The sequence below is a fragment of the Camarhynchus parvulus genome, chromosome 11, assembly GCF_901933205.1.
Source record: "Camarhynchus parvulus chromosome 11, STF_HiC, whole genome shotgun sequence".
Taxonomy (NCBI): Eukaryota; Metazoa; Chordata; class Aves; order Passeriformes; family Thraupidae; genus Camarhynchus; species Camarhynchus parvulus.
The window spans coordinates 16,498,407-16,520,315 of NC_044581.1; the positions used below are offsets into that span (position 1 = coordinate 16,498,407).

At 42.7% G+C, this 21,909-nt stretch overlaps 1 protein-coding gene across 2 annotated transcripts in view; it reads left to right on the plus strand.

The window, feature by feature from the left end:
- The first annotated feature begins 328 nt into the window (after positions 1–328).
- The window catches only part of CDH8 (cadherin 8), a 162,056-nt gene continuing 140,475 nt past the window's right edge, over positions 329–21,909 (plus strand). For both annotated transcript variants that reach the window (XM_030955695.1, XM_030955697.1), the window contains exons 1-2: positions 329–889; positions 17,166–17,615. In XM_030955695.1, the coding sequence (XP_030811555.1) occupies positions 17,364–17,615 (252 nt within the window). In that variant the 5' untranslated portion in view covers positions 329–889; positions 17,166–17,363. The remainder of the gene's footprint in view (positions 890–17,165; positions 17,616–21,909) is intronic.

The window sequence follows — 21,909 nt, forward strand, 5'->3', positions numbered from 1 at the left end:
CCGCAGCGCTGTCGCACGGAGACGAGCGGCTGCCCGCGGCCCATCGGCTGCTGCCGCATCCACCCCGCATCCCTCTCCCGGCGGGCATCACCCCAAAGGACGGGGCCGGGAGAACGGGGGGCTGCTCCTCGCCGGCGCTCCGGGCACGTCCCAGCCCCGCCGGTCACATCCCAGCCCCGCCGGGCGCGTCCCCGGTGGCCCCGCTCCGGGCCCGGCCCCCCCGCCCCGGGTCCGCCCGGTGCCCACCCCCGCTCGCCCGCATCCCTCCCTCCGTCCCTGCCCGCATCCCTCCCCCCGTCTCTCCCGGGCGGCCGGAGGAGATGCCCCGGCGCGGAGTTGGCGGCCCGGGCGCCCGGCAGGAGCGCGGGGAGCGAGCGGCGCCGCCGCCCCTGGAAAAGTTGTGTGCCTGCCGGGGGGAAGGCGGGCAGCGGAGGGAGGGGGAAAACCACCACCCCAAAGTGCTTACACGAATTTCCCAGCGCTAGACCTGCCTCCGAGATCAGCCCAATAAGAGCTGTCAGGGGAGGCTCCCGGCTCACTTTTCCACATCGCTTCACAGTTACGTTTGGCAGGCAGGCGGGCACGGTAGCGCGCTCAGCCCCGGAATTAGCGGATTTATTTGGAATATCCCTGCTTTCCTGGAGACGTGCGGCTGCCGCTGGCTCGTGCGAAGGGAGAAATTAATAACTGCACTCCGGCATGCAGGCACAGAGACCCGGGAAGCCCGGCAAGCAGCGGCTCCTCCAGCATCGGCAGCCTCGGAAAGCATGAGAAGAAAATCTGGAGCACCCTGCCTGTTCCCAGGGACTGGCTGATGGCTTTTTACCTCACCCTTTCCATCCGTGCGTGAAGTGGCTGTGGGCGAGCGGCCCCCTTGCTCCTTGAAAGAGTGAGTATTCATTTTATTCAGACAATTTGTGGCTGCCTGGCAGAGGGCTCTAGCCCCGTGGGTTTCTGGCTGACTTGGGCTCTGTGTGCGTGCAAGGTGCGCTGGGCGAGCGCCTTCCTCGTCCGTAGGTGCGGTATTAGACCGAACTGGGGTCCCTCATTAAGTCGGATGTTTTCAAATTGCCGATAATGAAAATGTCGTGGGGTGCTTGTTAGTATTTTTTATTATCATTATTATTCTCTCGGGAGAAGAAGTGGTGGTAATTTTGTCTTCCCGCTTGTTGGTGGTTTTTTGGGGGAGGTTTATTTTTTCCTTCCGTTCTACAACCCTCCTTTAAAGAATCGGGAGGACTTTGGATCACAGAGGGTTGCTTCTAAGGCTGGCGAACCCGTTTCTTCTCCTTGTTTTCTTATTTAGTACAATAAGTCTCTGGGCTATTTCACTGTGTTGAATAGACGCAGGGCTGCATTCATGCATTGAAATAGATTGCAGTTTTCGTGCTGAGAATAAAAATCACCCACCAGCCAGATATGTAAATGAGGGAGGAGGAGGCTGGAAGAATCTTGAGGGGGGGAAATCCCCCCGATTTATTATCACCTTCCCTCACCGCAAAGCTTTGCACCCCCTAAGTAAGTAAATAAATAGGAATGGCTTCACAGCTTCCTTTCCTACTTTGAGAGAGGAAAGCATCGCAGAAATACTGCTCTTGAAAGCTGCGATGGCAATGACTCTGTAGCCATAACTAGCCAGGAGTCATCCCTGTCCCACAAGTTGATTTCCTTCCCATCCTTTGGCTGACTAAACAGAGGATGCACCCAGCTGAAACTTGGGAGAGGGAGAAATCCCCTTAGCCCCAGCCTCTCGTTCGCTGCCAGGGCTCCCAGAGCACAAACGCAGGAGCCTGCAGCCCCCTGGAGCTGCTGTGCCACCAAACGCTTCGTGTTCTCTTTGAGGAAGGCAGAGGGGGAGCACATCCTTGTGTTCTGCTGGGCGCAGCAGCAGCATCCCGGCGAGCCCCGAGCCGGCGGGCAGCATCCCTGCTCGGCAGCGCAGCCTGGGAGGCACCGCAAGGCTCCAGCGCAGGAGCCCCTGCCTGGGTAATAGAAAAGAGATTAATTCCAACCCTTATTTAGGCTCTGCCTACCGCCATGAAGGTGACACTACTTAACACAGGCAGGAATTCCTTTGCGGTTCGCTGCCGTTCGGTCGTGTGTTGAATTTGTCTCGATTCAAACAGTTTGCGTTTAGTAGCAGACTAAATAGAGTGGAATCCATCCAAGCTGGCGTTTAACGGCGCTACACAGAGCCGCTGGCGTTGCCAACAGGTATCAAACTGCACCCTGGCTCTCCTCCCTTTCACACAGGCACCAACACTCTCTGCTCCACGCAAACGAGTCTGTCTCTCCTCTCCGAGAGGGGAGGAAACACTCATGCAACTTTTATAAAGGCTGACACCTCGGAACAGCCAACTTGAGCACATAGACGGCTCGCACAGGTGTTTTTTGGGAGGTGCTGATGGCAAGAACTCAAATAGCGACAACTGTTTATTGTTCCAAATGTAACGTGTTAGCTCCTAATGGCAGGGAAGTTAACAGCTGCTCACTTCAGTTTCAATTAAAGAATAGAGCTGATAACCACCAAAGCTATAGATAAAGAATCCTCTTAACTTCACTCATCCTCTTTTGGAAATTCTTCGAGAGTTTCTCTGCAACAAGGATAAGGAGAAATATGCAGTGCTCTTGTATGAGTGATATTTCCCCTCTCTGTTCAATGCTAGACTGCTGTGAACAAGTAGAGACTTCACAATAGGCTTCTCAGTATATATAACTAAATAATAAATAAATTCAGAAGAGTGGGAAATTAGTCTCGTGTACATTTTACCTGTCTTAAACAAGATGATGAATCTTCTGGAAGAAGTTAATATTTGGCGTACCCGCGAAATTAGCAAATTTCACACCCATAAAATCTGATACCATCAAAACCCAAAAGCTCTCTGTGGCGGTACCTCCCAGCCCAATTGTGAGAATGGTTGTGACAGAAGGACCCTAGGAAGGGAGGTGATTATTTCATGATATTTTCATCTTTTAAGCCTTGTTGTTCCACCCCACTGCTTACAGAACGAGCACAGCTTTCTGGTAGCTTCCTCCTAAGCTATTTATTAACTCCCTTCTTTTTCCAAACTTGCATCCTGGCTGTGGAGGACTTTGATTTCCATGCTTAGTTGTAAGCTGAGGGCCTTCAGTGCCCTTGGAGATTGAAGCATTTCATGTAAGTTGGTTCTTAAATTATCCAGGTGAGCAATTTGTTAACTGGGTAGGCTGCTAGCCAAGAAACTAACTTTGGACATTTTCTTCAATATTAAAAAATCAATAACACTCCGTGCGCCTGCTTAACAAATGCAGCTGATTTTAATAAGAAGTATGGCTGTATATGACAGCTACTCCTTTTATGCCTTTCCTTAAAAATAAACCAAGTTTTAATCTATGTGAGGTGAGGTAGAATCCTCCTCAGATGAAGTCCTTCAGTGATTTTTGAATGTTTAGTCATTCCCTTCAGCTCCTGCTACTGATGTCCAAAAAAGAGTTGTAAAGGGGGAAGTAGTCCCACAATCAGATTTAAATTCTCTTTTTTGTGAATTTTGTTATCTTTTGAATTTTTGTCATTTGTGATCTTCAGGATTTTTCCAATAACATTGCACCTTTATCAAATCAATTTAATCGATCCCTGGGCACTTTATTTGCATCACTCTTAACATATGAGTCATTGTCTTCTCTGAAAAAAATATCCTTCTCCCTTCTTCAGGATGTAAAACCATTTCAAGTGAGAACTCACAGTCAGCCATGGACATAAATTTAGGTCTGTTAGCCCCTGAAGCTCTTCTTGAATTTTCTTTCTATTTCCTCTCACAGAGTTGCAGATTTCATCTTTTTAAATCTTGGCTTGGGAAGACCATTCCCACAGACTTTAGCTGGGACTTTTTTGGACGTTTATTAAAAATAGGGGCCTGAAGCCCTCCCACTTGACTCTTGGTATGCACAGATGATTTGATTTCCAAAACCTCAGGGATGTTAAAGAGAGAGAAATACTGATCTCTGGGATTATGGACAAGTGATGGGATGTGAACGTGCCCTGTAATTTCTCAGAGCTGTGTATTTCCAAGTGATGATTGTGCATGTTTTGTGACAGAAAGCGACTTCTCATGCAGGTATTTTTATAAATCCCTCATACCTATCAGATACCCCATATCTCAGCAATATTCCCTTTCCATCTCAATATTATTAAAGCCTGACCTACTATTAATACAATTGTATGCTTGTAGCATACACTAAAGTGGTATCATAACAGTCTTTCATCTATGAGTATAAAATAATAAAACCTAAATTCTTTCAGTGGGAGGCAAATGCTACGGCAATTTGAGCTTGGAGCATTTTAAGCATCATTGCTACCATAAGATCACATCAATAGAATTAAATTAGATCATGGAAACTCAACATTTTTCTTAGTGTTGTTGCCATAGAAAAGGTGGCTCACTTCAGAGCTTTTTGAACATAACTATTTGAGCAGTAGACAGAGAACAAAATAAAGTCCAATTTGAGATTACAAATGTGTGTCTATATATATACACACATTTATTTTCCTCTCCTTTGTTCTAGAATCTGTCCAGCACGTTTCTCATTTTGTCAACCATGTAAATAACATCAACTCAGTGGCATTTCAACTGCATTAATAAAATTTTGTTCCTAAAATACATTGGGTACTGATGATAGCTGGAGTAGGAAGCACAAGCTAAAAAGAAAAAAAAAATCTGTGAACTAGTTCAGGTACCACCAGATACTCTTTTACCTGGAGTTAGATGCTATAAAATCCGATTTCCACCTGCCTCAGCCATGAGAGCAGCCTTTATCCATGGGTTTGTTGCAGTGATAGCTCTCCAGAATTGATTTGCCAAGGTGTTGATCATGATGTGTCTTGTGGAAATCATTTGAAATTGAGAATGATGAGCACCCTGGCTCAGGTTTGAGATTGGCAATGTCTCCCAGTCCCAGATCTGAGGAGGGGAAGCTCCCATGGGAAGTGTCTCCTGTATGTTGTGTGCCCAAGCCCTAGACAAGCTCACGGAGGCGTTTCTCAGTGTGTCTTTGCAGCAGATATGGAAGTTCAAAACATTATGAAAACAGTCTTGGCAGTCCCTGGTTCACAGTTTCAGCTTTCGTGTACATTCACCCAAAGTGGCTTTTCCAGGGAAGCAACGCTCAGCCTCGTTTGACAACTCCCATTTACACCCATTTCCTTTTGCAGTCGCTGATGATCAGAATCATATGCACATATTTTATGTTTTATAAAAATATAAATATAAAACTTATATGTTTTATACATTTATATTATTTCAAAGCCCTAAATACTGCAGCAAACGGAGAGCTGGCACTCAAGAGGAAGTGCAATTCTCTAATTGAATTTTGCAACACTTCAGATGTGAATCTCTCTTATGGATTAAATGTAACAGCTATGATTGCCCTTTAAGTAACACAGTATCAAAACTTAATGTCACTGAAGTTTAGATTGTGTCCTGTGTTTTGGGCTCTGACCTTTATTTTTGGGTGTTTCCCAAAGTTAGATGGAAACAAATGAATGGGGGGGGGGGAAACCCCACAAAATCTCAGCTTGCCAACTCCAAAAGAAATAAGTTTAACATTGGAGCGTCCTAATTCTTTCCAAACAACTCATCTAAATTGGTGGTAAAACTGCCATCAAATTCAGTGATGCAAAATTAGAAACCTTCACTTCTAATTTCACATATCTCAGCAGAGATTTGAGGTTTCTTGAAGCCATATACATATACATATACTTTTCTAACTGTATACAGTTAGAAAAGTCCAGATATGTTCAGAATTTTCCTCTTTAAAGATTTTTTTAATGCACACACACACACACTCGTGCATATGGCTGGAGAGTTTATGTAGCTTTCACTAAGTCATGATGTCCAGTCATAATTTATAATCTTAGTTTAATCGGAACACATGCCAGGAAAACCTGTGGGTTTTTCCTTAAGTATTATATTTTGTTTAAAAATAAACAAACTCTGTAGAGAATAGACAATATTCGTTAAACAAGGATATGAAAGTTCTGTTGTACATATTTATATATTAAAAAAAAGGCTGAAAAAGAAGTCCAGAAAGCAAGATATTTATGTCTCCCATTAATATTTAAAGATTTTTTTTTCAGGAAGTGCAGGATAAGCACATCCCAGCTGCTGAAAGTCTCCTGATAAACAATGCCCCAGGCAGAGCACGGTTAACACCTCATTCTCAGTCGCAGGCCAATCTGTTTGCCTTTTCATGAGCTCTTCTTGTTGAGCACAAGTTGCCTTTTCCCCCCTTCCCTCGTGGCGGTGCCAGAGGTGCCCAATGATGGAATTCTGGGATTCTGGGATTCTGGGATTCACCTTCCGAGCAGGGAGCCAGGCTCTGCCAGCCCCCGGCCCAGGGGTGCTCTGCACTTCTGCTTCGGTCATGGGAAAACCGCTTTAATCACGCATTGGAGAGAACAAAAATTACTTCAGATCGCTTCTTCCTCTTGCTATGGCATGAAAACAGTGCTGGTGCAACTGGTTTTCTTCTGTTTAAGTTTTTGGGCAGCTCTGGAAGCCTTGTCTGTCCTCTCCGTTTTCGAACCTGCATCACGAGATGATGTTCTGACACACATCAGTGGAGTGTCTGCCTCCCAGAGACACAAACCTTTCTTTTTGCCTAAGTATAAGAAATTGAAAGGGAAGGTTGCAATTTCCCTTTGTTCCTCTGTAGAGCTAAAACAGCTGTATTGCCATTTTAATACCTATGGCTGTAGTATCAGCTGTCGTGGAAAAATAAATCCACACCAAAAAAAACCCAACCCAATCAAACAAGAAAACCCACCCAACCAACCAAAACCAAGATCACCTTAAAATATTTTGAATACTTATTTAATTAGGGAGGATATTTCACCTTCAGCTGCAAACTTTATAGCACTTGCTGTCTCTTTGTCCTGCTCCTGAGCATGTGTAGCACACTGGAAGTCCAGAGCACTGCACAGAGCAAGGAATAATAAAGAATAAAAATAGTTTGAAGGTTCTGACGGCACCCTTGGTGGGTTTCTTTAAAAGCATTCTGGTTCCATAAAGTAGTGGCTGCTTCTGGAAAGACTGACAGATTTATATACAAAAGGTCTGAGTCTTGACAGCTTTAAAGTTGTCCCATATTGATTTTACTATTGAAGAGTAACAAAAATAAGAAATTCTATTGATACCAAGAGAAGTTGTACAAAAAACATATGACTGGGTCAAGATACTCTTATGTGGTTTGGTTTTTTTTAAGAAAGACTTATCTGATAGTAAATATTTGTAAAAATTATAAAAAAATACTTAGCTAGTTACATAAAACAGAATTTCTAGATATGATAAAGTACCATATTAAGCACACATAATAACATATAATTTATTATCATAATATTGAGATATATTTCAGTGTGATGGATGTTGTCATTTTCTCTCTATCCCAAAGCCTCAGTGAAGCTGTGACAGATAAACATCCATATCCTAAACCAGCCTTTTTTGCACCCTCAGAACACCAGGTTATGATGTTTCCCAGTTAAAGCACCAAAGTAAGGGAAAGAAGGCAGAGGAATTTATCTTAGAAAGGCTTTTCTAAACCTTCCTTCTGTCTTCCTGTGAAACAGACCCCTAAAACTGCAGTAACCTGCTTTTGGTAATGCTAATCTTATAGATAGATTAATAAACCCTTCAGTAATTATTAGAGCCCTAAATGTTGAAGAAACTGCTGCATTTCTGCAGCTGCATGTCCATATTTTCCCAGTGCATGGATTCCCTCAGTTACATCTGCTGCAGAGGTTAACACTGTGCCTAAACCAGTCCTTTAGCATTTGACACAAGCTCAGGAACTCAATAACCTACAGAACTGTGCAGAAGTCTTTAAAGAGTAGCAGAGCATGACTAAGCTTAAAAAGATAAAGTGACATATCTTTGCTCACTGAATTACTCCATGTGGGTAGGGCAGAGCACCTAAGACAAAAGCAGGAGAAAGGTGCTGCCTGTTGCCATTGCTGCTGCAATAAATAATGCTTTAGGAAGCTGCTTTTGATTTCCCAGGCAGCCATAAGCAAATTGCCACGAGTTGTACATCAGAATGAACTCGGACAGTGGATTTGCACTTGGATTGGCAGGGAGCTCTGACAGCACCAAGGATTTCCTGTAACATTTCCCAGCTCATTTCCCTCCCTGTGCAATTTCGGGTGTGTGGCTGAGGGAAAGGATGTGTGGATAATGCTTTAATGCTTTTCTGTGTTACAGTTAACTCCAGGTGACGTACCAGTCCCTTAAAATCACTGTTAGTGAAATCTGCTGCAGCTACCTGGGGTAATTCTGCTTTGCAGCCGTGCCTGGGCCATGCCTGCCCTGCAGTGTGGCTGCTGGCTCTGTGCTGTGTCCAGGGCACTGGGCTGTGCCCACAGCAGTTCCCTCCTGATGGAGCCTGCTCTCACACCAGCACATCTGGGGGAGAGGTTTCTGTCCCTAAAACCTGCCAGCACCAGTGCATAAAGCCACGGCAGGTTACCATGATTGGATTGCAGGAGTCCACCAGACATTTATTTAAGTAGTTTTCTGTCCCTAATTGCCTGTTTCTCCGCTTCTCCAGAAGTTTTCCTCCACTCAATTTTGTTGATTCAACTATTTCTCTGCTCTCTGAAGTATATAGTGAAACTTCATATGCTTTTTGTCAGCACAGTTGTTCTCAAAACTTCTTGTTGTTGTCCTACAGTTGATGGGTTCTTTAGTTCTGCAATGATCTGGGTTAGAGTCTTGAAGGAAAAGACTTTTTGGAACAAGATTTTGTTGCAAATTGTGTTTGTTAACCCACGTTTCAGTGGCCTGTCTTACAGTGTTGATTGCAGATAGCACAACTGCAGGGACAGTAAACTGCAGTGGAGAAGGAATGGGAATGGAGACCAATTATTGGGAATGTGTAGCTTGCATGTCGTGGGGGCTGAGGGGGGTAAGAGCGTCTTAAATGAAAATTGCTCTTGGTGGAATTATAGCATGAGCAATGGCCTAGCCCAGCTCTGTCAGAACGATTTGGTTTTAAAAACACCTTACTATTAAAGGCGTTTAAGTTAACAAGATCATTTTGACAGAACTGGGTTAGGGAGTGCCTGCACACAGCTCTGCTGGCACACAGAGGCAGGAGAGCCCAGCCAGGGCAGGCAAGTGGCACTTTGCAGTGGGCACTGAGAGCAGGATCTGAGCCACTGCCATGGCAGCATGGCTGATTACAGCCTCACTCCCTCTTCATCTTGCTCTTGGGTGGAGAACTGCCTCTTAATTTGACTGTTTTGTGAGTAAGTGAGTAATCTGTACACAAACGAATAATCCTCTGAGGAATAAGTCTTATTATTTATGGCAAGAAGTATTCATTCCTTTGCAAAGGAAAACATGAGCCTGCTGCCTTATCCAAGGTGATTTAAATCAGGTTCAGGTACCATTTAATAGATATGTACTGGAAACAGGATGAGTATGGAGCTAAGTTATGCAGGCAAGGATGACATGCTTATTTGTTGGATATGGTGTTTTGATAGCTCTTTCTAATGGAATTTAGGTTTGTTCTGCTTTAATGGCAAATTAAAAACCACAGTTCTCTTGTAAGTGAGAGGGATGGAGCAGCTCTGCTGGGAGGGAAGGCTGGCACAGCTGGCATTGTTCACCTGCACAGGAGAAGCTTTGGCTGAGCTCAGGGTGGCCTTGCAGGGCCTGAAGGAGCTGCAGGAAAGATGGAGAGAGACAATTGCCAAGGGCTGGAGGGACAGGAGCCAGGGAATGGCTGCCAGTGCCAGAGGGCAGGGCTGGGTGGGATCTTGGTGTGAGAGATGAGTAATGTGATGATTGACTCTCACAATTAACAGACAAATAGCATGTTTACAGGTTAAGAAAAGTTTTATAGGTTTATAGTTCTGTTGTACCCCCTTGTGTGGCTATCAAGGGACATCTGGCAGGGCTGGGTGGTCACTGTGGTGACATCTGAGCTCCAGTCAGGATTTGAGGAAGAGATCTCCACCACTGGACAGTGAAGAAGGGGTCCATGGACAGAAGTTTGGGAGGAGTTAAAGGGTTAAAAGGCCAAATCTCCATTGTGTGGGTGAGCACAGGGTGGGGAAATCCTCTGCTCCCAGAGCCAGAACCTTTTTCTCTATTCAGTCTTCTGCTGTATTTTTGGCAAGGTTTAATAAACCTTTCTAAGTTATGAAAAGTGAGTAACCATTTCTCACACTGGGAATGAGGAATTGTTCCCTGTCAGGGTGGGCAGGCCCTGGCACAGGGTGCCCAGAGCAGCTGGGGCTGCCCCTGGATCCCTGGCAGTGCCCAAGGCCAGGCTGGACACTGGGGACAGTGGGAGGTGTCCTTGCCATGGCAGGGTTTGTCACTATAGGACACGAAAGAACACAAGCACACATCGCTGCTCTCAAGGTGAAGAAGAAAAAGGAAGTTTATTTTCTGACTCCAACATTTATAGATTTCCAAAAGTGACAGTGGATTGGAGGGTGACAGTGCCACCTCTCCAATGACACTGGACAAACCAACAGTCCTTCAAATTTCTCCTCTATAAAAGAATGCAAAACAATGAGTTATTTACAGAAAGTGTGTGAGAAAGTTGGTTACAAGAATGTCAACATCAGAAGGCTTAGAAAATCTTAAAAAATCAGGGCGACAAGGGGTGGCACTGGATGGGTTTAAAGGTGCAACCCAACCCACTCTGGGATTCTATGAAGGACAGTAAGAAGAATTCCTACAAGTGTGACTGGAGCATTAAGGCCTTTCATTTCTGTTAGTGAAATGTAAGGCTCTGTTGTGCTGCCAAGCAGGGATGAGAGAGGCAAAGATAATCACTGTGCACACTGTGGGAAGGCTTTGCATCATTTTGCTGCTTTTGGTAGGAAAGAACCTTCTCTGAGTCCTTGAGAAAGGGGACAAGGAAGCAAAAGTTGTAGTGTAGCCAATACCTAGAGAGGTAAGAACAAACCTAAAAAGTTTAACAAGAAGAGTGTGTAGAAAAAAAAAAAATCAACAGATGTTCCCCACCTGTGGGGACAAAAAAAAAAAAAAAAGGTAAGAAATAGCACTGGCTGGCACTCTGTATGTGGTCATTAAATGAAGGCATCTCATCAATTATTTGAGGTTGCTTGTATTGTAATGAGGATTTGCTTATGTTAAATTAGCATCTAAGATAGAAATTATGTATTTAATGTACAAAATATAGTGGATCCTGAAAATTCTACCTAAAAAACCCTTTTGGGCAAAAACCATCAGGTTTTATTTTTGTATCTCTGGTGTAACTCATTTAAAGAAAGCAGTACCCAAGGGTTTTATTTTACCTTAATAACAGTTATTTAGTAACTCATAAAATCCATCACAATGAAATAGTGAGGTCAAAGGGCTGAGATGCTGCATATCATCACTGCAAATGAAATAATGAAAAAACCTTGCTGCAGTTCTTAACACAGCCCTCCATGTCTCTAGTGTGGAGAAACACTAGAGTGGCTCTAAAATCTTTTAAACTGAGATCATGGTGTAAATCAATGCACTGGCATTGTAATAAAGTGGTTTATTTAACCAGATGGATATTCTGTGCTTTGAAAATGAAAAAAAATTTCTTTTGTTGTTTTTTATGATCTTACTTTGCTTCTTCCTCAATGGGAAGTTTATACCTTCAACTACTTTTATTAACTTTATTAATCTTTTTAACAAATTACTGCATGTCAGTGGTCACCTTCTAAAGCTACAAGATGATTTAAAAATTATTGTAGTGAAATAAACTCTGTTTATTAAAGAAGTACTTCCCTCCACTCATGCACAAAATGAGCTTTATATCTCTGTAAGTGTGCACTGCCACACTTGGCTCTAAGTGTGCAAGGGATGAACTCCCAGCTGTGACCTGCATAGATCTGAGCTCCAGAACAGGTCCCAGTGTGCGTGATAGTGTTTTCTGAAGCTGTGTGCTGGTTATGTCCTCCTGTTAGCTTGTAAACCTCTTGGTAATCACTTTGTGTTGTACTTGTACAAGACTTACACACTCCATGGCTGAGTTTTATGGGTAGAGTTCCAAGATGCAAGCTCCTGTGAACAGAATAATATTTTTCTAAAACTCCGTCAGCACACAGAATGAAAAACAAACCACTCAGCTTTATCTGTACTTCTCTGTAGCCTGTGCATGGAGAACAGCATTTATGAATAGTTTTAAGTTTTTGAGGACATGAGGCAGTTGTTTGAATCTGTGCTCCATGACATAGTGGAGCATTTTCTTTCATCTATTTGCTACATTAAAGACATTCTTTATATTTTAAATATCACTTTCCCCTCTCAGGCATGAATGGAGAACTAAAGCTGTTTTGTAAACAGCTTTGCTGGATTAGAGTTGATCTGGAGTTGTATATACCCAACAGTGTGCAGGGAAACCACTCAGAACATCGCTGAAGTTTTGTTTAAGGCAACAGCCCAAGGCCATCTGAACATGTGGAGATTAAAAGCAAAAATTGTACTTTTATCAACACAAGCAAGATCTTGATGAAGGTGGAGCATTGCCTCCAGCCTGGGCCAGCACAGGAGGGACCTGGAGCTGCTCAGAAAGCCCAGAGGAGGCACCAGGAGGAGCAGAGGGATGGAGCAGCTCTGCTGGGAGGAAAGGCTGGCACAGCTGGCATTGTTCACCTGCACAGGAGAAGCTTTGGCTGAGCTCAGGGTGGCCTTGCAGGGCCTGAAGGAGCTGCAGGAAAGATGGAGAGAGACAATTGCCAAGGGCTGGAGGGACAGGAGCCAGGGAATGGCTGCCAGTGCCAGAGGACAGGGCTGGGTGGGATCCTGGCAATGAGGAATTGTTCCCTGGCAGGGTGGGCAGGCCCTGGCACAGGGTGCCCAGAGCAGCTGGGGCTGCCCCTGGATCCCTGGCAGTGCCCAAGGCCAGGCTGGACACTGGGGCTGGGAGCACCTGGGACAGTGGGAGGTGTCCCTGCCATGGCAGGGGTGGCACTGGATGAGCTTTAAAATCCCTTCCAACCCAACCCATCCCATTCTATGATTCTGTGAAATACACTCCTGAAGGGCCACGTGCTTCTCTTCATTTCTTAGAAAAAGGTAATTCTGGCTTCACTGGAATAATTTTGCTGTCATTCCATACTCTCCACTGCTTTAGACTGTGGCATAACATAAGAGGAGATAGTGCTGCTGTGCCTCACCTACTGGTCTTCCTTGATTTCTAAGTCTGCCCTTACATATGGCTTTTAATATGTTATCATAGACAGGTTCAAGAGCCCTGTGATGCCCTCTTACATTTCTAATCCAGAGGATTACAATCTAACTGCTTGGCATTTCTCAATTGTCCTATTAGCCAATGTGTAAATTGCTGGGCCACATATTAAAAATGCCTTCCATCAGCTCCCAGCCACATACATGGTATTCTGCTCCCAGGAATGGGGCAGAAAAGTAATTTCCATCTGGTAAAGAAATCTGGGGACAATCCCACCTCCACGCATTGCATAAAGTGTGTGTCCTGAGTCTCTGGCAGAGCCTGAATGAGAGTCTGTTTCTCAAATAACTCTTACATGGCTCCTGCAGTCCAGGTTGAGCTGTGCAGAACAGAATTCAGGGAGCCCCTGACACAGGGCATGACTGGCATCTGACTCCATGATTCAGAATGCTGAACATTTGCTTTATTAAACTATATTATATTACATTAATACTATATTATACCTATAATAAAGAGATGCCATACTACAAAGAATACTAAAGAACAGCCCATGACTGTCTGAGACAGCCAGGACACAGCTTTGACCTAATTGGCTAAGGAAACCAAACAATCCTCATCAGAATCCAATTGCCAAATCCTTCAGGTAAACAATCTCCATAACACATTCCACATGTGCAAAACAACAGGAGCAGCAAGTTGAGATAAGAATTGTTTTCTCTTCTTTTCTCTGTGCTTCTCCACGAAAAACCCTGGGAGAGAGAATTTTGTCTCTGTTCGGAGAATGTGAGTACCACAGTGGAGAACTTTGTCCAGCTCAGTAGTTCCACTCTGATCACATCCCTCTGCAGGACTGCGATGTGCCAAAGTCCCATTGGTTTTTTTCCTTTGCCCTGCACTGCCCAATTTTGCTGCCAGTGCTCAGAATCTCCCAGCTTTATGTATAGAATCTTTGAGCTTGTGTAACTGTGCTCCTCAGGGGGCTGTTTCACTCAGGGGATTTAATGGCACGGGGTGTGCATTGCTGATGTTCCTGATGTTCTTTGGACTTGTTTGCCTTAAGGTGTTGCTGAGCACACAGCTACCGTGAGGACAGCCCAGTCACAGTGAATTTTCTGTATTAGTGTGAGTGGATAGGACCTAAATTTGATTGGAGTAAATGAAGAGTAACAAGGAGGAAGTCTGGGGGAGGAACCGAGGAGGGATGCACTGAAATGAACTTAATGCTTTCTAAGGATTGAGAGTGGCAGTGTGAGAACCAAATATCCCGTTCTTTCTTCAACCAAAAATGGTTCTGGGAGTGTCATATTGTTTTATCTCATTTTTTTTCATTTCTTTTAGAAGGCAGGCTGTGGAGATTAATTAGGAATTGTTTTCAAAAAGCTTCTTGAATATGAAAGGAAGTGCTTTATTATTATTTGGTCCTGTTGATAAAAAGAACTATACCAACTTGTGCTGGAAGTGTAAGGGAGTCAGTCATGTCCACTTGGGTCCTCTTCTCTGAGGGGTTTATATACAAAGTGGTTTTCCACCCAGAACCAGTCATTCTAAAAAGAGAACAGTACATTGCATCTTGCTCTGTTTAAGCCCTAAAAAGGACCCTGAAGTTGTGTTTTCAGTTTCTGCCCCCCATTTTGAATTTAATCCCGGGTGTTGGTTGAAGATGCTGTCTCTTGCTCTGTTTTACAGTCGTTCTATTTCTCCTGTGTTTTGATTCTTGCTCCATTGAAGAAACCAGAAAAATCTGTCTCCTGGCAGGCACAGGCACCCACTCATCCAGTCAGATATAAAGAGGATCCCATCTGAGCAAAACCAATCACTTTGACTGAAATTTGGCTGTTTCTCTCTTTCAATACCTTCTACCCCCAAACATGCCCTGGAAATCTCTGCTAACATGTGCCAGAAAGCAGCAGCAGTAAACTCCATTTAATTCCCTGGACTGAAGAGGCTTTTCAGAAGGTGAATGATGCATCCCATCATTAGACTGTTTTTCCTTTTCCTTTTCTGGGATTAAGAGAATGTCAAGACGTTTAAAGTCTCTCACTTCTCTCACATTTTCCCCAAAACTTGCTCTCAAGAGCTTGCTGTATTCTCTGATTCCTTTATTTCCACCCCAGTTGGCAGTGAGGCCTATAAAGCTCCAGGTTCTCCTGTAATGGATATTCCCTCATTCTGGATGCATTGTCAAAGCACTGCACTATTAGCTCACCATTCTTCCATGCTGCTTGAGAGATTGAGTTTCATTTTGGTAGCAGCTCCTCTCCCCTTCTAACAAGACAAGTTTCTCACAGTTTCGGGTTTTCATGCAACAGATTTCACAGTTGCTTTGGCAATTACTGAAGTTTAAAAAAAATACTTTCTACATTGTTTGCTTTTAAAAGAACAGCTGACTTTTACTGGTCGTGTAAAAGGTGTTCTGCATGTTTTATGTAGGGGAATAGAATATAAGAAAATAAAGATAGTGTGGAAAGTAATGTTACCCCTAAGGAGTTGCAGCTGGGCCAATTATCAAAGATTAGGAACAGGCCTGACTTTAACAGGGCACAGCTGTGAGCAATGAGAAGAAGATGCTATAACAGAGTGGGGTGGCTGGGTGAGAAGGGAACTGGAGTCAGTTGGCTGCTTTGTGAAGGAGAGTCAGTGCTCTGAGGAGATGCCCATGAGAAACACCAAGAAGGTATGAAACCTTTGTGATAAGGAGACAACAGTATGGAACCCCCTGCAATAAGAGTACAACAGTTTTATGCCATAAGTGTGTATGAACCTTAAAAAAGAACAACAAACCGCCCCCCCCCAAAGGAAAAAAAAAACCTTCTAAGCTCTCAGGATTTTCATAAACATAAGACACTAGGAATTAATCTTAAAGTAGAAGAAAACCAGCCTAAATCACAGTGTAAGCTTAAGAATAGGCATTGCTACTCTCTTGTATATAGTTGTTTCTCGTGAGATTGTATGAATCAAAGAAAATGGATCAAGACCCTTTTCAGGTAACTCCATAACCCTGTAATGCAGCCCTTCTCTCTGAACTCCATCCCATCTAGCTTTCCATTTCTGCATTTGCCCATCCCTCTGGCATCAGCCCTGCTATGTTAACTTGCCTTTCCATTTCAAGGAATATTTACTCTGAGATGAAACGTGGTGTGACCTTTTAGTACTTCAAAGGGTGGGCAAGGGAAGAAAGACAAAATGCTCCCAAGTGTCCATCTAGGAAAATGTCTTTGAAATGAAACATGACTGTGTGCTTTCTCTGAAAGTGAAGGAGAGACAGTGAGACCTGTAGTGCAGATATGCATAAATGAGTTTCCTTAGTTGTCTGGTTTGGGAATCATGGATTTCACAGAGGATTTAGCAGCGCTGTTTCTGCTGGGCTGTGCAGGGTTTGCTGGGCAGTGGCTCTGTTGCAGAGAGGTGATGGCTAAACTGACAATGGGCTGCTGGAGCTTTGTACACTCAGGAGAAGTTTTTTTGGTTGTGGTTTTTGTTTGTTTGTTTGTTTGTTTTTCTTTTTGTGGAGGAAAGGAGAATAAGAATGCAATGATTTTGATTTGCTTATATGACAGAATATGTGTTTTTATAATTGACAACATTAACAATGCAGGGCAGTGAGAAGGTTGGTGGCTTCTTCAGACCCTCAGATGAACTGCAACATCCCAGAATGGTCTGGGTTGGGAGGGACCTTCAAGATCCTCCATTTCCACCTTCCTGCCATGGGCAGGGACACCTTCCACTAGCCCAGGTTGCTGCAAGCCCCATCCAATTCTTAGGCCTGAATATTTTCCTAAGTGTGTGTAATCATTTATCTGGGTCTTCTCTCGGTATTTCAGGCAATGAAAGAATACACAGAATCAATTTAACTATGCAATAACATTATGAACTACAAATTTAAAACCCAACATGGCTTATTTATGATGTAAAAGTAAATAAGATGTTTCAGAATGCTTTCCTAAGCTCTTTAGTCACTGATTTGAACTTTCTTTTCTTCTTTCCCCCACCAGGAATCTTTAATGACTGGAAAACTCAATGGATCATGTTTTTCTCATCTAAGCTATTTTTACATTGACTGTGCTGTAAACACATGGAGGAGCTGTAAGTAAATGTTCTGTACTGCGTGATGAATTGGATTGCTACAGTCTGGAGGAAAGCAAAATAATAATAATTTCATTTTTGTGGTGATTTGCGTAGCGTGTGGTACAATGCCAGAAAGACTAACGGAAATGCTCATGGATACATGGACTCCATTAATAATATTATGGATTACTGTCCTTCCTTCCATTTATATGGCTCCAATGAATCAATCTCAAGTACTACCAAGTGGATCCAGTACAGGACTAAAAAGGCTAAATGAAGAACAAAGAGTTTTGCACCGTTCCAAGAGAGGCTGGGTTTGGAACCAAATGTTTGTATTGGAAGAATTTTCTGGACCTGAACCAATCCTAGTTGGCCGGGTAAGGCAAGATTTGATTTTTTTTTCTCTGAATGTATAAATGTGTGACATGAGAAGGTCCTCAGTCATTCAGGCTCTTCTAAGGAATTTCAGACCGAGGTGCTTTGATATCCATAGATTTGCGCTTTAAATGTACCTGCCTGCAAGGACATGATTTCCTAGTTAGCTAACCTGCTATTTCCAACAAAAATATGCATTTTCCATTTGTCAAAAAACCCCACAAGCGTGTTCACATCCTTTTTTTTTTATCATTAGTCACCACTCCCCACCTCTGTCAGCTGAAGATTTTTTACCGAAGCAGCTCTTTGCAATATGTTCCTGTGCATTCCTAAAGGTTGTTGTACCTATAGGTCATGTTCTATCTCCAGTCTGATGAATCAAGTTGTTTATGCTCTGAGAATTTTTAAAAAACAAGAACCAAAAAGGAAGGTGTGGACTGAACAGCAAATTATGAGGTCCTAGTTTATATGGAGGTCTATGCACACGTATGGAATAACATTATTGCCACGGATTTTTTAATATAATGTCAATGTTAGGAAGATAACACAGGGCAAAATATCATATTTTTCAGTGTCACAGCTTTTCTGCTGCCCTAAAGCTTTGCTTGTTGCCATGCATTAGTTTATTGTGTAGCTCAGGGTGTTACCTCCCGTCAGTGAATCAGCCTTGCACTTGTATGAGCCATCTGTATCCATCAGGGATGAATTATCCTCAGAATTATTCTTAGAAAAGAATGATCTGTTCATAAATGCATGTTTGGCAGTGAGCAGGTATAAATACCTTAATTGTTTATCACTAAAGTTTAATTCCCTCTGAACAACCAAGTACATTATTGCCTTACTAGCTGGCTACTGAGGTTGAGTAAAAAAAAAATCTAGACAAAATGATGGATAACATTTAATTTCATGGTAATCTTGGAATTTCCATGGATAAATGAATAGCATATAGTATAATATAGGGACTGCCAATAGCTCTGTTCTCTTATTGAAGAGAACAGAGATCAAGTGCATTCCCAAATCTTCCCTAGGGTAGCCACTTTCCAGGTGAGACAGGGTCAGAAGGTGTAATGAGCTTTCTATGCAGTGGCTTTTGGTGCTGTGTCAATTTACATTTATATCAGCTATTTGGTATCTGTTCTCATTTGTTTCTCTGGGGTTAGTAAGGTATCTCAATTTCACAGAGACAGCAATGGGCATATTTCACATCTTAAAATGTTTTATTCAACCTATTCTTTCTGGAATATTTTAGTTGAGCTTGTAACATTATTTTGAGTAGCTGGGGAGAATCCTGGGTTTGCACTTTGTGGTATTTTGATTTTCAGGATATATCTAGGTCTAAATATTTCTACTATTTTAAGGTTTTTTTTAGGTGGTTATAATATCCTGAATTGTTTGAGTCATTGGTGAATAGAAGTGGGTAGGTTAAACTAAGCCAAACCAAGGAAGACATTATCCCCTCTTCTGCTGGCATTTTAAATAGAATTAGCTAAAATGCTGTGACACTCTATTTGTTGAGACTGCTGCATAATTAAAACACTGCATGTTATAGACGGAAATGAGCAAGAAGCAAAGTTTGTTCCCATAGGGAGGAATTTTTGGTTTATTCATTAGAACATAGACATAGAATATTTTTGGAATTCTTCTCTCTATTTTTTCTCCCTCTCCAGAAAAATCATCCATATTTCTGACTTATTTTTCTTTCCTAAGGCTTGTGAGTCTTGAGAGTGCTTTCAGGCTGGTGGGAGCAGAGGTACTGCACAGCTTTCAGAGCTGCTCTTAATCCTTCCTGACTGGAAAGCAGAGATTCCCTCAATTATACTTCTTGGCAATCCTTCCCAAAACTTAATGGTGTACAGAATGTCACAAGCAAAATACTTTCCTTCTCTGTGAAGTTGGGCTCTGTGGTTTGTCCTCTGGCACCCTCATTGGTTTCTTATCCACTGCAATTTAAAAATAACCTCCTTTTCAGAACTTGCAGTGGATTTGCACTTACCTGGTTCCTCCTCCTGGCTTTTCCACTTACACTCTTCCTCCAGCCCCCTGAACTTTTCCTCTGCCAAAGGATTTGCACACCTGGGGTATCTCCTTTGTTCCAGGACTTTATTAACTATTTTTTCTGCCCTATTGCTTACCTTGATTTTCTTTTTTCTTTTTTTTTTGGCCAGACTTTGAATGAAGGAAACAGGATATAGAGAGGTTTAACATTGTGGAGAGAGTGATATCAAATGTCTGCCCCATTTTTGCTGCATTTTCTGGATATAAATGTGCTTTTGTCCTGTTACAGAGTCAGTATTGCTTGCCATGTGCTTTTTCCATGTTGAAAATTCTAGTATAATCTTCAAACAAATCTTTTATTTGATGGTTAATTGCTTCAAAGAAAACATTCCAGAAGCAAATCTAATTATGTAGATCTTTGTTGCAATTTTTGTCTCTACGCTGTTGTAGAGTGTACCTGCTGCTTTTCATAGTCATGTATGTTTTGTACAAACATTTAATCAGGTGCTTTTGGAGAATAAATTCAAAAATAAGTTTTGCACAAACAGAAACAATACACACACAAGCAGAATTTGTTTTATGTTCTCAAATGTACCTTTAAAACCCACTGAAAATTCAGCTCTTAAGAGCTGCTCAGAATAGAACTGATACTTAAATAATGGTTTTCACGTTAGTGGGTGGAAAGGCACTGAATAGAAGCATTTGGTCCTAATGGAATGGATGGAATTTATCAGCAAAATAAAACTGAAAACTGAGATTAATTTTATGGGGTACAAACAGAACACAAATCACTTTGCAAATCAAAACCTGAATGAAGAGACTGTGAGTTCCTCCTGTTGGTTAAAAAGGTCTGATACCAAATTTTGTGAAGTGCAGGGAAATTTAGCAAGACAGGATTACAGAGGTCTGTAGTATATTTTATTAAACTGCTCAGTTTTTTTCAGGGCAAACAGCTTCCAGACATAAAGACTCTTCTCTGGAGTTTTAAGTGTTGCAATGCAACTGCCCACACTTCAAAGGGGCTTGTTCATTGCTGTTCTGCATGGATATAGAGTAATAAATGCATTCCCAGTGTATTTGCTCTAATAAATGAAGTAAACTGGGGTGAGACTAATAGGAGGAATTAATGTGAACACCTTTTAAAGTGTGGTGTCTTTCTTCAATGACTTGAGTAAAGGACCGGAGCAAATCTTTTGCTTTCATTCTTGAACCTCTTAGAATGAATTTGAGTAATATACACTTTTAATGCCAATTTTTGTCATTATGTTTGGTAGGATCAAGCTCAAAATGAGCAACTCTACTCGAGTTCACACATCTATAAAGAAGTGCTTGCTGAATTTATGAGATTTCCTATAAAAAGCAACAAATATTCTAATTTTTAACTTACTTTTTTGGGGGCTATATTCATATGGCATTTATTTTGCCACATGGTATTTTCATAGAATCATGGAATAGAATATCCTTCCACATGGAAGGGATCCATCAGGATCACCCAGTCCAGCTCCTGGCCCTGCCCAGACCCCCAGCCATCCCCCCTGTCCATCCCTGGTGTCCAAAGGCTCCTGGAGCTCTGGCAGCCTCGGGGCTGTGCCCATTCCCTGGGAGCCTGGGCAGTGCCAGCACCTCTGGGGGAAGAACCTGTCCCTGATTTTCAGCATAACCATCCCCTGGCACAGCTTCATGCTCTGTCCCTCCTTTGGGCATTCTCTTTATGACTAACATAATCTTTATTAAATTCTATATCTTCTGATTTCTATAATTCTTATTAAAATAAGTCCCATATTATTTTGATCTGCACATATATAAAAATGTATATGTGCATTTTGAGAAACCTGCAAAATAACCTTTTTCGTGTTCATGCAACACATGTCAAATGAGTTTGGGTTTATTCCCAGCAATAGAACATCGAGTGACAGATTTGCAAATACCCTTTTGTACTTTTCTTTTCCCCCCCTTCACCCACAGAAGCAGGTACACACTTTACAAAGCTTCTGTGTCTCCTTTAGGAGCCTCCCCATCCTGCACAGTGCTGTCAGCAGCTTGCAGCCTCCCTGTGGCTGACAACCTCATTCAAGTGTAGAGTGATATGTCTTGTGACACTGCATGCTGTCCCTGAGGACTTGATTAGTTGGGTAGAACTTCCACTTGCTATACACTGCTGCATCTTCTCCATCTCCTCTGCATGCTCCTCCAGCACCACGGCAGATGTGCTGTGAAATCTGGGCTCTAGCAAATGCCACTGTTCTTTCACAGGAGACAGCCTCTGAATCCACAATGACATAGGTAATAAAGTGAAAAAGC